General features: G+C 37.9%; 1 protein-coding gene across 9 annotated transcripts in view; it reads right to left on the reverse strand.

Moving 5' to 3' along the window:
* The window catches only part of L3MBTL3 (L3MBTL histone methyl-lysine binding protein 3), a 121,154-nt gene that overhangs the window by 48,165 nt on the left and 58,472 nt on the right, over nucleotides 1-14,517 (reverse strand). For all 9 annotated transcript variants that reach the window (XM_005659197.4, XM_003121202.7, XM_021088410.2 and 6 more), the window contains 3 exons: nucleotides 13,555-13,631; nucleotides 8,365-8,450; nucleotides 6,496-6,606 (listed from right to left, as the gene is read on the reverse strand). In XM_005659197.4, coding sequence (XP_005659254.1) covers nucleotides 6,496-6,606; nucleotides 8,365-8,450; nucleotides 13,555-13,631 — 274 coding nt within the window. The remainder of the gene's footprint in view (nucleotides 1-6,495; nucleotides 6,607-8,364; nucleotides 8,451-13,554; nucleotides 13,632-14,517) is intronic.

Raw genomic sequence — 14,517 nt, forward strand, 5'->3', positions numbered from 1 at the left:
CTTACATGTAACATCTAAAAAATAAAACAAGTGAATGTATATACAAAATAGAAATAGACTCACAGATACAGAAAATAAGCTAGTGGTTACCACAGGGGAGAGGAAAAGGGGAAGGAATAAATTAGGGGTATACAAACTACTATATATAAAATAGGTAAGCAAAAGGATATATTGTAAAGCATAGGGAATCACAGCCATTACCTTATAATGTCTTTTTTTTTTTTTGTCTTTTATTCTTTTAGGTTCCCTGGCTAGGGGTCTAATCAAAGCCGTTGCTGCTGGCCTATGCCACAGCCACAGCAGATCCGAGCTGTGTCTGCGACCTACACTGCAGCTCATGGCAATTCCAGATCCCCGACCCACTGAGTGAGACCAGGGATCGAACCTGCACTCTCATGGTTCCCAGTCGGATTTGTTTCCATTGTGCCGTGACAGGAACTCCCATTATGATGTCTTTTAATGGAGTATAACCTGCAAAAATACTGAACCACTATGCCATACACCTGAAACTAATAAAATATTATGTCAATTATACTTCAATTAAAACACTGCTATCTGAAATTATGTGAATTTTAATGATAGATACAAAAATTACTATTAACCCTAATTAATATTCTTACTCTGGAAGCCCAGACAAAATACATTTATTAAAGTCTGTATAATTTAGTTTCATCTTTACTACCTTAGTTCCTGGAGCATTAACAGGTTTTACACAACCAAAAAATCAGACACTCTAGTAACAGTTAAGTGATAGTTTTTCTCTTGCTGGGTCCTATTTTGAAAAGAAATCAAATACCGAACAAAGAGTAAGAGAGGAAGATACATAAACATACAACATGAAATATTTAAACATTATACAAAACACAGCAACTCAGCAATGAGGATGAATTTAATTAAAATTCTAAAGAAAATAGGCTATTATGTACCAAAGCTTAGTATAGATGATTTAACTTACGCCTATTTAAAATTAGAGTTTATACACTTTTAACACAGGAGTATAATTTGGACCTTTCATAAAAACTTAATACACGTTATTGACAATTGGAAGATTATGACAGATAATCTTTTTAGAAAGCACACTAGTTCTTTGAAAAAAGTGATTTGGTTGGAAAGGCAACTCAGTAAAGACCAGGTGCTTATTTCTGCTCTCTTCTGAAATGAAAGTTATGTTTGTAAAGGTAGAGCAAACCCAGAAGGACAGGGGGAGAAGGACAGCAGCTGACCGTGGCAATGATGTTCATGGAGGGCAAACGCTGGGAGCAAGTGCCTACTGGTGGAAAGAGGGTGGGCTGCAACCCAGGTGCCTAGAGAGGGAGGGAGTGCAGCGCCAGGGTGAACCCAAGGAGGACTCAATGTGGAGGGAGCATGTGTGTGAGGAAGTCTGGAGAATGAAAGGACTGGCTCAAAGTCAGACCCCCAGGTCTGCTCCTCTATCCCACCCACCAATGTAACTGCTCCTTCAGCAACCCCGCCAAAGAATGGATATTTACTGTCTAGAGACATAATCACAGAGGCTCTGGACTCCAGTCAGTGGTGATGGGACTGAATGAGAGCCTGCAAACTCCAACCTGGTCCTTCTCCCTGCCTCGCACAGTGGCCACCTGGTGTGTTCTGCCCCGGGGAGAAAACCAGGAGAAACTGAAAGGCTCCAGAAAAAGAACCCAGATGCTGATGAATGAGGCCCTCCCTGTGGAAAAGCTGGCTCTTTGTTCTTTTATCCCAGAGGGAAGCCCACTGGTCTGTAAGTCCTACCCAGGAAAGTAGCCAACATTAAGTGCCTTTTTCTTCTTAATATGAGCAGCCAATCAAGGACCTGACATTTAAGAAGAGGCTCCAATATGAAAGCAGAAGCCTAACTAATTAACTAAAAGAGAAATGTGGGAGTTCCCATCACAGCTCAGCAGAAACCAACCTGACCAGTATCCATGAGGTTCGCTCCCTGGCCTCGCTCAGTGGGTTAAGATGCCGGTGTTGCCTCGTGAGCTGTGGTGTAGGTCTCAGACTCGGCTTGGATCTGGTGTTGCTACGGCTGTGGTGGCTACAGCTCTGATTCAACATTCTAGCCTGGGAACTTCCATACGCCGTGGGTGTGGCCCTAAAAAAATAAAATAGAAATGTGTAAGAAATAAGTAGGGAACAAATGAAAAACTATCACTGATGTCTTCAGATAAAAATCAATATTGGAGTTCCCGTCGTGGCGCAGTGGTTAACGAATCCGACTAGGAACCATGAGGTTGCAGGTTCGGTCCCTGCCCTTGCTCAGTGGGTTAACGATCCGGCGTTGCCGTGAGCTGTGGTGTAGGTTGCAGACGTGGCTCAGATCCCGCGTTGCTGTGGCTCTGGCGTAGGCCGGTGGCTACAGCTCCGATTGGACCCCTAGCCTGGGAACCTCCATATGCCGCGGGAGCGGCCCAAGAATCGGCAAAAAGAGAAAAGACCAAAAAAAAAAAAAAAAAAAAAAGAATCAATATTGCTTCAGGAAATAAAAAGGAGGATGCCCTTTAAAAGGGGGAGATTAGAAAATAAGAAAAATCTTGAAAATTAAATAAATCATAGTTGTCATAAAAAATGTAATATAGGATATAGAAAATAAGAGTAGGGGAGTTCCTATTGTGGGCACAGTGGAAATGAACCCGACTAGTACCCATAAGGATGTGGGTTCCATCCCTGGCGTTACTCCGTGGGTTAAGGATCCCACATTGCTGTGGGTGTGGCACAGGCCGGCAAGCTGCAGCTCTGATTCAAGCCCCAGCCTGGGAACTTCCACGTGCCACAGGTGCAGTCCTAAAAAAAAGGAAAAAAAAGAAAGGAAAAGAAGAGTAGATATTTCTAAGCAGGTTAAAAAAAAAAATCAGAGGAGCATAAGAAAGAACATGTAAGAAAATCAGGGGGTCAATCTAAGAGGTTTAATAACAGCAGGAGGACTTCCAGAAAGAGAACAGAGAAGGAGAGGAGGAAGTCAACAAAACAATAATCTAAAAACATTCCTAAACACCAAAGGATATAAAACTCCACAGCAAAAGGGCACAAGTGCCCTGCATGATAAGTGAAAAAAGACCCTCACACCAAGACATGCCATCACAACACACCGGAACCCAAGGGGCAGAGATGGTCCTGAGAGCTTCCCTAGAGAAAAGGCACATCACCCAGAGAGAAGGAACCAAACAGCCTTGGCAGTCTCAAAAAACAACAATGTGTGAGAAGACAGCAGAGCCACGCCTGTGTTTTCAGATGGGAAATGGTTTTCTACCTCGTCGCGGTATGAATCAAATGAACGGCTAGTGTACTGACATTTTCAGACATGCAGAGTCAGAAAATATGCTTCTCACACACCCTTCCTCAGGAAGGACCAAAAAGACGTGTTTCAGCAAGGTAAGAGAGCACACAGAGGAAAAACAAAGCGCGTGATGCGGGAAAAACAAAGTATAAAATGGTGTGTTGGCAACGAGGAGTCTCAGGATGAAAGCTCTGTGTGAGGCTGAGAGGGGACCCACACTCATCACGACAGGTGGCTGCTGAACTGTGGGAAGAAGTTTCGAGAAAAAGATACAGATTCAAGGTTTAAAAATACACTTGAACACAGACAATTTAAAATCAAAACACAAATTAATTACTGACACAAGGGAAAATATCACAAGGCAAAGACTCCTCTGCTCAGCAGTGAACATGATTTGTTTAACTTAAAACAACACGAAAATGGAAGAGTGGACAAAGAACATCATACACTGTGAAATAATTACTGAAGGATAAGGAGAAGGGAAGGATGACAAGATCTAAAGGAAGGCAATAAACATATTTTAAATTGATGGATTGAGAAATAGCAGAATACAGATATTATTTTTTTAAAGGCCACACCCACAGCATATGGAAGTTCCCAGGCTAGGGGTCCACTTGGAGCTACGGCTCCCGGCCTACACCACAGCCACAGCAATGCCAGATCCAAGCTGCGTCTGTGACCTACACCACAACTCACGGCAACGCCGGATCCTTAACCCACTGAGCGAGGCCAGGGATCGAACTGGCAACCTCATGGATCCTAGTCGGTTTGTTACCATTGAGCCACAACAGGAACTCCCAGATATTATTTTTTTTAATTGCAGATCAAATGTCATAAGCACCAGCCACGGGTTGAAAGTTCTTGCCTCTGGGGAACCAGACCTGGGGGTGGGGATGGATGAGGCGGAACTAGCTTATGTTCTATCATAAAAACATAAAGACAAGAACAAAACCATTCCCGTCATTTTTCTTCAACAGCAAAATACACAAGGTTAAAAAAATTTTAACTGTGATAACACACTTTGTGAAACAGTTTGTACTAAGTAACTTTAAAGGTTGATTTTATTGAAAAGTTGATTTTATCCCTGAGAAACTTAAACTATGAAGTTATACTAATGACTTTGTCTCTATTTACCTTTCTCTCTTCATGAAAAAGAAATATAAGTGCTCTTGCTATATCATCTCCCACATTATTAGAAAAGCTTGTACTGTTGAAAGCATCCCATATTTTCAGAAGTCTCTGATGAATCCTGAAATTGAGTCACTGTCACCAGTTCACTGCCTTTTTGTGGACTTCATGAACACACAGATATTTGTTCAGTGGTTTACCTTCGGCTATGAAATTCATTCCAGTCATTATAAAAAATGACTGTCAATGATACACCTCCTGGGTAGTTCTTTTCTGTGTTATTAAAGATGGACTAGGATGTTGTACTGGGAAGAGAATTCAGCCAGGAGCAAAACAAGCTGGATTCTACTCTAAACTTCTCCCATTAACGAACTGCACCATCCATTGTACAGCATTTGACCAGACAATTAAAAAGAAAAGAACTAACCATTTACACTCTTCAGAAAAGCAATGTCATTATTTTGGCATGTGTACTTCCATAACATACGTGCAAATATATATTCTTTTTAAAGACAACACAAGACATTGTAAACAGTATTAAATGTGAGTTTCTCTCTTGCAAATATTAAATATTCTTCTAAAATATGTAACATTGTGTAGATAACCGAGTCATTTATTCTACCCACCTCCCCCGCACTTGTTCCCAATGTTAAATACCATAAACCGCTGTTTCTGCTAGATTTTCCTTGCAGCTTTTATCTTTTATATTCCCTTTGGTTATTCCCTTAACATAAATTCCTAGGACTGAAATTCCTGAATTAAAGGGTAAACAATATTCTAAGATTTTAATGCCTTCACCAAACTGCTCCGGAAAGGCTAAGACACTACATTTTCACCGGCTGTACATGAGAATAAGCGTATTATACCCAAACTGGAATGTAATTTTTTTTCAATTCTGACCAATTTGATTTACAAAAATAACACATTGCTTATTTCCATATTTCCAAGGACAATGAACAAGAAAATACATTTGAAAAAGATTAAAACAGGCCTCCCATTTCTTATACAATTTTCTGAAGTATTATGACTATATATTCTTAAAAATAGTGAATTAAATGCTAAAATGTCTATTTTCTAGAAATACGACATTTGTGCAGGTTTTTCATGTTATTTTCTAATTTACTTTCTTCAACATGACCTCATTAGAGACAGCTAAAGATGTGATTTATTATTTTTTAAAGAACATGGACTCAGACGCCTACAGCTTAATGACTTAGTTCTGTCACTGCCCATAATTAATAAGTAATTCATTCTGTGCCTCGGCCTCATCGATAGAGTAATGATAATAACATAAATCTCCCACCTTCCTATCACCACAAATATCAGATGAGGGAAGAACACTCCTACCCTATAAAACCCCATGTACATCTAACGTCTTGATGCTATCATAACTAGTATTGCTCCTAATGGGAATTCTAAACGACCCTGGAGGTAAGCAGAACACATGTTCTGGTTTGAGAGTGAAGGTGACACTGAAGCCAGAAAGGGAGACGAGGCCCTCAGGCTCCTCATGCGGACCTGCTACCACACTTCACTGTATCGCAGATGGACACAGACAGAACCCATCTTCCTGAACGTTTGCTACTTTATGAGAGGTACCTGATTTTATTAATCCAACTCTAATTAAAATCTGACTTTACTTATTAAAATACTTCTCTTTACTTGCCCTACATTAAAAGCAGTATATCCTTCTGAAAAGTCTCCATGTACTATACCTCATTAAAAAAAAAATGACCTTAATACACTATTGGAGAATGAACTATTATATCTTCTTCTGAATAGAGGATTATATCTTAATACGCTATATCTACTTTTTTCCTCCAAATACATATGTTAAAAGTCAGTCGTAATTGAAGGAAACTTATGTTTTATGTAACTTATGCAATGAAAGAAAAGTATAAGCAGTGGAAAAATACTGACCTATAAAGATGCACAGTCACCTAATTTGCATATTCCCATGGTTTTACTAACTGTAGGGCTTCACAAATTAAATTATTTGCTAGAGTTTTCATCCAAGATGTCTTTTTAAAAAAGATGATTTTCTTAAAAAGAAAAAACAGTAAAACAAAACCACAACAGAGAACACTTACTTTTATTCGGTGATCATCCGTGTCTGCAACTGTTGCTACTCTAATAAACACGGGATTTCTTTTATCTATGACTTCAAGCTTCATTTTTTTCTGGAATCCATGTGGAGGTTTCTGCCATAATAGAAAATTTTATACAGTGAGATTTAGAGGAAGAGAAGGTGAGCTCTGTGTCACAAAGATGGAAAGAAAGAAAAAAAGAAAAAAAAAAAAAAAAGATGAGCTATTTGGAAAACCAGCCTTTCAAACTCAAGTTCCTAGAATGGCTTTGAATTTCACCCTCCCTGTCAAAAAATAATCCCAATCACATGGCCAAGCCCACAGGCAACAGAAACAGCCTGAACAACTAGTCATAGGAGTAAAGAGAAAGCCAAAGAACATAAAGATGAAATTCAAAATACTGTGGGTTTTTTTTTTTGATTAGCCATAGGCAAGACAAGAATTTTTTCTCATTAGTTGGAAGTGTCTTGGCAAAAATCAACAAACATGAAAATTATTTTTTAAAAAGAGGGAAGAACATTCAAGGGGCAGAGATGAAACACAGAGATTAGAGGAACTGATGAGATCTATAAGCAATAGATGTCTTTTTAAAGAAGAAAATTAGCAATCAAGATACACAAGATGGAACTGCGCTAGTAAGAACAGGAATGAAAACGAGGATCCACAGCTACTTATGCCTCAATACTCAGCAGAAACCCACAAGCCTCTGAAAAATTTAAAGGCAGAAGGTGAGGTGATGGTTAATAGGTGTAATAAAAGTGTTGCTGTGAAAATTATGTAAAGGATGCAGAACAATTAATGCAAGGCACCTAAAGACCAAACTAGGCAAATCTTAATTTTCTCTCTAAAATCACTGTGACACTAGATACGCAGACTGAGCCTGATATAATTTTATCCAGTTCAAAGCAAATTGTAAAGTAGCTCTTCTTTGTATGAGGCTAAGTTAAAATATAGAGTCAGGTAAAAAAATCCATAAATATGACATAATTCTAAACATTACTCATTTATAAATCCTGAGCTTAATCTCAGATGGAATCGTACATATTCTTTGATACAGTTTTTCCTCATGTAATGCAGTCTCCCAAATATCTCTAATGTTGGTTTCTTCTGTATTTGGGTCCATACCTACTAATTAATTCTATCATTAAAAATCCTGTAATTTTATGCCCAAAAGGATCAATTAAAGAAAAATGTTGTTTATGACAGACTGTGCCACATTTGCTTTAAATCAAGTGTTTGATATATCTGTCTTTTTCTTTAAATGCATGGGAAAATACAAATTATAGAGCAAGTTGTTTGAAATTAAAAAAATTTTTAAATATATTTCATTTCTTACCCTTCCCTTGCACACAAATGAGGTTAACTTTGGAGCTCAATATGTAGAAAGCAATGACCCTGGGTTAGAAAGATACTTTAATAAAAATAGATGACCTTGCATTTTGGTAGTCAAACACGCTGATTTTTAGCAATAAAATATAAAATAGCATTTCAGCTTGCCATAAACAAACCCAGAGGAAAGATCAAATATCATTTTCATTATAAAACAATATCCTATTTTATTTGGTCTTGCAGAGTATCTAGCTGGAAAAAGCAGAAGTTTGCTGTACAACCAACTCGCTGCAAACCAATTCAAACATAATTATTTTCCCAGGAACCTTTACAATCCAAAACGGAAGTACTTTTTTTAGATGCCAACAACAAGCCCAGTAACAATTTTTCCTTTCAAAGTTGTAAAAGTTCAAAAGCATCTTCTTTGGTTTTCTGTTTGTTTCCCATTCCTGTTCACCAATACTCTTTCTGTTCTTTAACTTCAATGACTGAATGCTATCATTGACACAAATTAATCAAATATTGTAAAATATAATATCTCACCACTTTGAAAGCTCTTGCAGGAGCAGGCAAAGAATTGGTTTCTTCTAAGTATTTATCCCAAGAAAAATGCTTCACATTTGGATAACCTAAGAATGAAAACAGTAAATCCTATCAGATTTAACCAAAGTGATAGTGAGAACCACAAACTGATCTATAAAATCAGGAGATGTTATCATTATAATGTAGAAAATTATGTTCCTATCACACAAAATAACTTTAAACTGATTACACATTCAATGCTACTTGTAACAATGAAATTGTTTTCCACCTAGGCTATGATCTGGCTATTAGCTTTAAAAAAAAAATTTAATATATATGTTTAATTGCATTCTTAAGTAAGGTAACTCATAACACAAGATATACACACACCTAAATCCCCTTTAATCTAGCAATTTTACATGTACTAATCTAGGAAAATCTCATATGTGTATATAGAGAGATATACAAACATTACCATTCTTTGTAAATGTGAAAATGTAGAAGGCATTTAAATCACCATCAATATAGAAATGTGCGATATATATGTACAGTAAATATAAAATAGAAAGCATTTATTAAAGAGAATGAGACAGGTTTATATATGAAATATTCTAACTGCATTGTCACATTGTTAGGCCAAATAAACAAATAAGCTAAAATAAATCAGGGAATGGTATTAATAGAACATCTAAAAATAACTATCCTTCCTCTCTCTCACCCCTCTTTTGTTTCCTCCAAAGTCCAAAATCCATTAGGTAGGCATGAGGAGGAATTAACACTGGCTTTGTAGAGTGAGAAATTGGCTACATAAAGGGGACTGAAAAAAAATAAGTAAATAAAATGGAGTTAAAGGAAGCCAGATTTCTCACTGGCTAAAAAGAAAGGTTTAAATATGGAAAGTGAAAAGCGAGAATGAATTCAGTGGTGTTGCATGTGAACTGAAGCTAAATGTATAAATTCATAGTTTTTAATATCTACAAATGGATACAGAAATAAACAAATATAAAAGCTTGATATATTTACACTGTATTTCCTATGTCCATTGAGAGGATGGAAGCAGCAAACTCCAGTAGCAATAAGCACCTATGAGTCCAGATCTTAGTTTCTAAATACCATTCTCTGCAAAAAGGAACCGTGGAGCCTGGGAGAAATAGCTGACTTTGGGATGGGGTCAGGGAAAGCACAAGATAAGCCTAGCTGTGCCAGAAAATAGGAAATTCTCCAAAAAATGATGAAAAAAAATGTTAAAAGGACATAGAAAGCAGTTTAAAGGGGCTCCCACTGGCCAAATCTGAGAAAATCTGGACATGAAAATAAATAATACTAGTAATGAATTTTAACCCATGAATGACAATGGCAACATATGGGTCCATGCTGATATAAATAAACTAATTCAATGAATAAGTGAAAAGATGAGAAAGCTATTCTTTGCAAAAGAATGTCAACTAATTATGTACAAGGAATAACAAAAATTATCATTTAGCAACTGTCAGAATAATAAGTCTCAACTAGAAACATCAACAGATGCTAAAAGTAAGTGAGTGACATGGGAATGAAGTGCAGGATATTTATACAATCTCAAAGTGTCTCCCTGAAATACTTATTAATTATAGAGAAAAAAATAACTACGACTGTAAAGAAGGCTGGTAACTACCAACTTGATCAATTACTGGTAAAATCCAACCAGTAATGAGACAAATAGACATTAAGTGCCACCTGAGAGGATAGAATGAGAACACAGCATACCAAAAATTACGTACCCTGGCTCTGATTATGAGGATGCTCCAATCATACCTAAATTAAGCAAGAGTCTACAAAATGACTAATATGTAATTTTCAAGCATACGGAGGTCGTAAAAGTCAATGGGAGCCCATTGAAAGAGACTAGAGAAATGACACAGAGTAATGTGCCTGATCCTCTTGCTTATAAATGACACTGTTATACAACTGACAAAACTTGAATGGGTCTTTGGTTCAAGGTTATAGATGAGCTCTTTACCATTCCTGCACCTTTTCTCTACATTTGAAACTGTTTCAAAATAAAAGTTTTAGGGAGTAAAGAGCAACCGTTTCCATGTGTGCGAAATTTTACAACACATTTTCAAGGCACACATCGTGCACAATCTAAATGACATTAAAGCTGATTGTGCATGCGTGCGTGTGTATACAGAGGCAAAAAGGTTTTTCTGGAAAGGAACAATAACCAACTATTAAAATATTTAGAGAGGAAACAGTGGTTATCTTTAGTTTCACCCTAAATATTTAAAAAACAAGCATGTCTAAATGGATAATTTGGATAAATCAAAGTAAAAATAATAGCAAAAGACATGATGACTTCAATTTTGGAAAAAGAATAATACATTTTTGCTACATGTTACAAGACAACATGAACATGGGGTAGCAGGCAGGGCTGCTCAGGGCACTGATCTATGAAGCAGCAGGGGGAGACTGGTTATTAAGATCTCTTCTTTTCATACAGGAGATCAGAGATCAAGCCAGGAATCTGCCCTCAGAAAAAGGGAACCAGAGAAAGGGCATCTTTTTTGCCGTGAGGCCAAAGACTAGAATAAAATCAGCACAGGCACTGCAAACCAGTTTCATGATGTGGCAGGTCTTCGGGTTGTTTTAACTTTTTTTTTTATTGGTGTGATCAAATACCTGTCACATAAAATTTACCATTTTAACCATTTTCAGGTGTTAGAGTTAGTGGCTTAAGTATTTTCACATCGTTGGGTGTGCGACACTTTTTAACGTGCAATTTTATATTTTTTAAATTTGTCAAAAAGCTATGTGCTTTTTCTCCTACTCAATTATGGATGTCCATGAAACGAGAAAGAAGACTTGGTAATTTGCCTCGCATCGCAAGTCAATCACAGTGCCTCACTTCACCACTTCCCAGGGTACCTAACCCAGTGCTGTGAAGATGTAGCTGGAACCCTGTGGTTCACTGGTCCTGTTCATTTACCAGATCCCTGATGAGGACCAAAAGGGTGATAACTGAAAAAAAAAAAAAATCACTCTCAAATTGGGAAATCCGAAAGCAACCTCATGGCACTTCAGACGGCGACAGTGGCCATCATTATTCGCCAGCTCCCAAAAACACACAAGCCACAGGACTCAAGAGGGCTAAACAAGAGAAATCTTCCAAGCAGCACCATATTTAGACCACCAAGCCATCAACACCTTGCCTCAACACATTATAGTTTATGTAAATGCTCTCTCAACTTCAAAACAGCTCTGTAAATCAGTAAAGGAGAGGAGCTTTGGTCCCTGAACATAGGAGAAAATTCAGAAAGGGGAAGGGACTCGCCTCAACTATTGCAGGAATGGGTGGTCTCCTGAGTGTGTAAATGATCAGGCACTAACTGAGTGTAAGGAACTGGCAATGAGTCGAAACATGAAACCAGCTGGCAGAACAGAATGAGACAGTAGTTGCAGCTCCAGGCAGAGTCTTTGCTGCTTACATGCCGCAGGCGACATCCATACAACAGCTCCTAACCAAGGAGGCCTCCTTTCCCTGTGATAATGACAGTGTTCACCGCTTGCAGGAATATCCACAAGCAACCACACTGACCACAGGGATGCTGGGTGTTAGCTGACGCCCCTGTCATTTTGTATCAGCAGTTAGCCACAGCACATTAAATACCGACATGCTCAAAAACTCACTGTCTTATGAGGAAGCCACAGAATCTGTTCTGTAGCACATCAAACTCAAATTGACATAAAACAGAACTATCAGCAGTTAAACTGTTCCCTGTCAAAGAGAGTGAAAAAGCTGAGACATCTCCATGGCCAGAAGCAGGCAGCTGAAGTACCTCAGGGAACTAGGAAAGGTATATTGGCATAAAGGTGCAAAATCTATTTTAGGACCAGGAATCACAACAGAAAAAGGAAAGGTCGGTGTGGGAGTTCTGATCTAGGTGTTTAAAAAAAAAAAAACCAAAAAAAAAACCTAAAGCCTCAAGTTCTCACCAAACTGTGAACATTGTATTTTTGCCAGAACTGACCTTAACCTGATGTGTGGTCAAGGTAACATCTATGCATGCTGTCCCCAATGTTCATTTTTCTTTTCTTTTTAAAGATTTTTATTTTTTACTATAACTGATTTACTATGTTCTGTCAATTTCTGCTATACAGCAAAGTGACCCAGTCATACATACATATATTCTTTTTCTCACATTATCCTCCATCACATTCCATCACAGGTGACTAGATATAGTTCCCTGTACTACACAGCAGGAGGAAGATCTCGTTGCTTACCAATTCCAAATGCAATAGTTTGCATCTACTAACCCCAAACTCCCAGTCCATCCCACTCCCTCTCCCTCCCCCTTGGCAACTGCAAGTCTGTTCTCCATGTCCACAAGTTTCTTTCTTTTCTGTAGATAGGTTCATTTGTGCCATGTATTAGATTCCAGCTCTAAGTGATATCATATGGTATTTGTCTTTCTCTTTCTGACTTACTTCACTTAGTATGAGAGTCTCTAGTTTCCAGTGTTCATTTTTCTATACTTTTCAAAGCCTTAGACAATTAGCAACTACGGTTAAACAAATATTTAAATGCACATCAATGTACAGTTTAAAAATGAATTTCAACTTGATAAATGAAACTTTTTTTTTTTTGTCTTTTTTAGGCCTGCACCCGTGGCATATGGAGGTTCCCAGGCTAGGGGTCCAATCAGAGCTGAAGCCACCGGCCTACACCACAGCCATAGCAATAAGGGATTTGAGCCGTGTCTGTGACCTACACCACAGCTCACGACAATGTGGGATCCTTAACCTACGAAGCGAGGCCAGGGATCAAACCCACATCCTCATGGATGCTAGTTGGGTTCGATAACTGCTGAGCTACCACGGGAACTCCTGAAACATCTTTTAAAACAGAACTTATTTTTTCCAAAGAAGACAAAATTTGAGACTCCATTACAGACGAGGTCAACACTCACAAACTTTCAGCTATACCAGGGTCAGCACACGATCACCAGCAGGCAGGCTGTCTGTTTTTGCGAATGAACATTTACTGCAACACAACTATGCTCATTCATTTATGCATTGTCTATAGCTGCTTTTGTGGGTAAAGTGAATTGAGTAGTGGTGACAGAGACTGTATGGCCTCCAAAGCCAAAAATACCTACCATCTGGCCCTTTGCAGAAAACGTTTGCTGCCAACTGATATATATGAATAACATTAGACACATAATCAACACAAACCTGGAGGAGTAATAAGAGTTCTTCTATGTTCTTTACACCAGCCAACTGGATGAATGTGTGGACTAGATGCTTCACACCTGTAGGTTATATAAATTTTTTAAAAATTGTAATTATCAGGGTAAATTCTCAAATACTAGTAAAAAAAAAAAAAAAGATATTGTGAACACCTTAAACAGAGTTCTATTTACAGGCTAATTTGAAAAAAAACCTGCTAAACCAAAGGATCTTTCACTCTTTCAATATATCAGAACCAAATAAATTTTTATCAGCTACATATCATACAAACTTGACACCGGGCAAATAATTTTTATTTCCAGGCAAACTGTTATATTCTACAATTTCAAAACTAGCAAAAATTCAAAGGTAATTTCATTAAAATTTGAAATTTCCATCTATGAAAGTTATTTGAAAAAATAAACATGCGTACATAGACATCATATACACAGGCAAGCTAAAATTCCTCCCATATTTTTAAAGACAAATGTGTTAAAGCAGGAAGCTCAATCACCCTCCAAAAACAAGCATGCCACCTGCAATACCCATTAGAATGGCAGAGACCCTGTATTAACACGGGCTATTTCTTTTCCTCACCTCTTCTCATCTTTATCATCTTGACTTTAGTCAAGCCTCTTCATTAGCATGCTTACCTGGTACATCTGATTCCTTGCTCCTTATCGTATCTGTTCCAAACAGTCCTTATCTCAACATGTAACACGCCTCATTCATTTACTCACTCACCCTTTCACTGGAATACTGAGTGCTTATGATGTGCCAGACACTGGGATAGGCAGTGAGGACACAGTAGTAAATAAAACATACACCAAGTTTCTGCTTTTGTGGAGCTCACAGGAGAGTGGAAAAAGAGGAAATAAATTAACAAGAAAAACATATATTTTGGTGGCACGATGCTATTCGAATAATCAGAGTAAAGAAGTAACAGTGGAAAGGTACTCCATAAAACAC

Source organism: Sus scrofa, chromosome 1 (genome assembly GCF_054392235.1).
Source record: "Sus scrofa isolate SSC_HxYL_T2T_F1_AM1 chromosome 1, Sscrofa_HxYL_maternal_Yorkshire_Landrace_v2.0, whole genome shotgun sequence".
Classification (NCBI taxonomy): Eukaryota; Metazoa; Chordata; class Mammalia; order Artiodactyla; family Suidae; genus Sus; species Sus scrofa.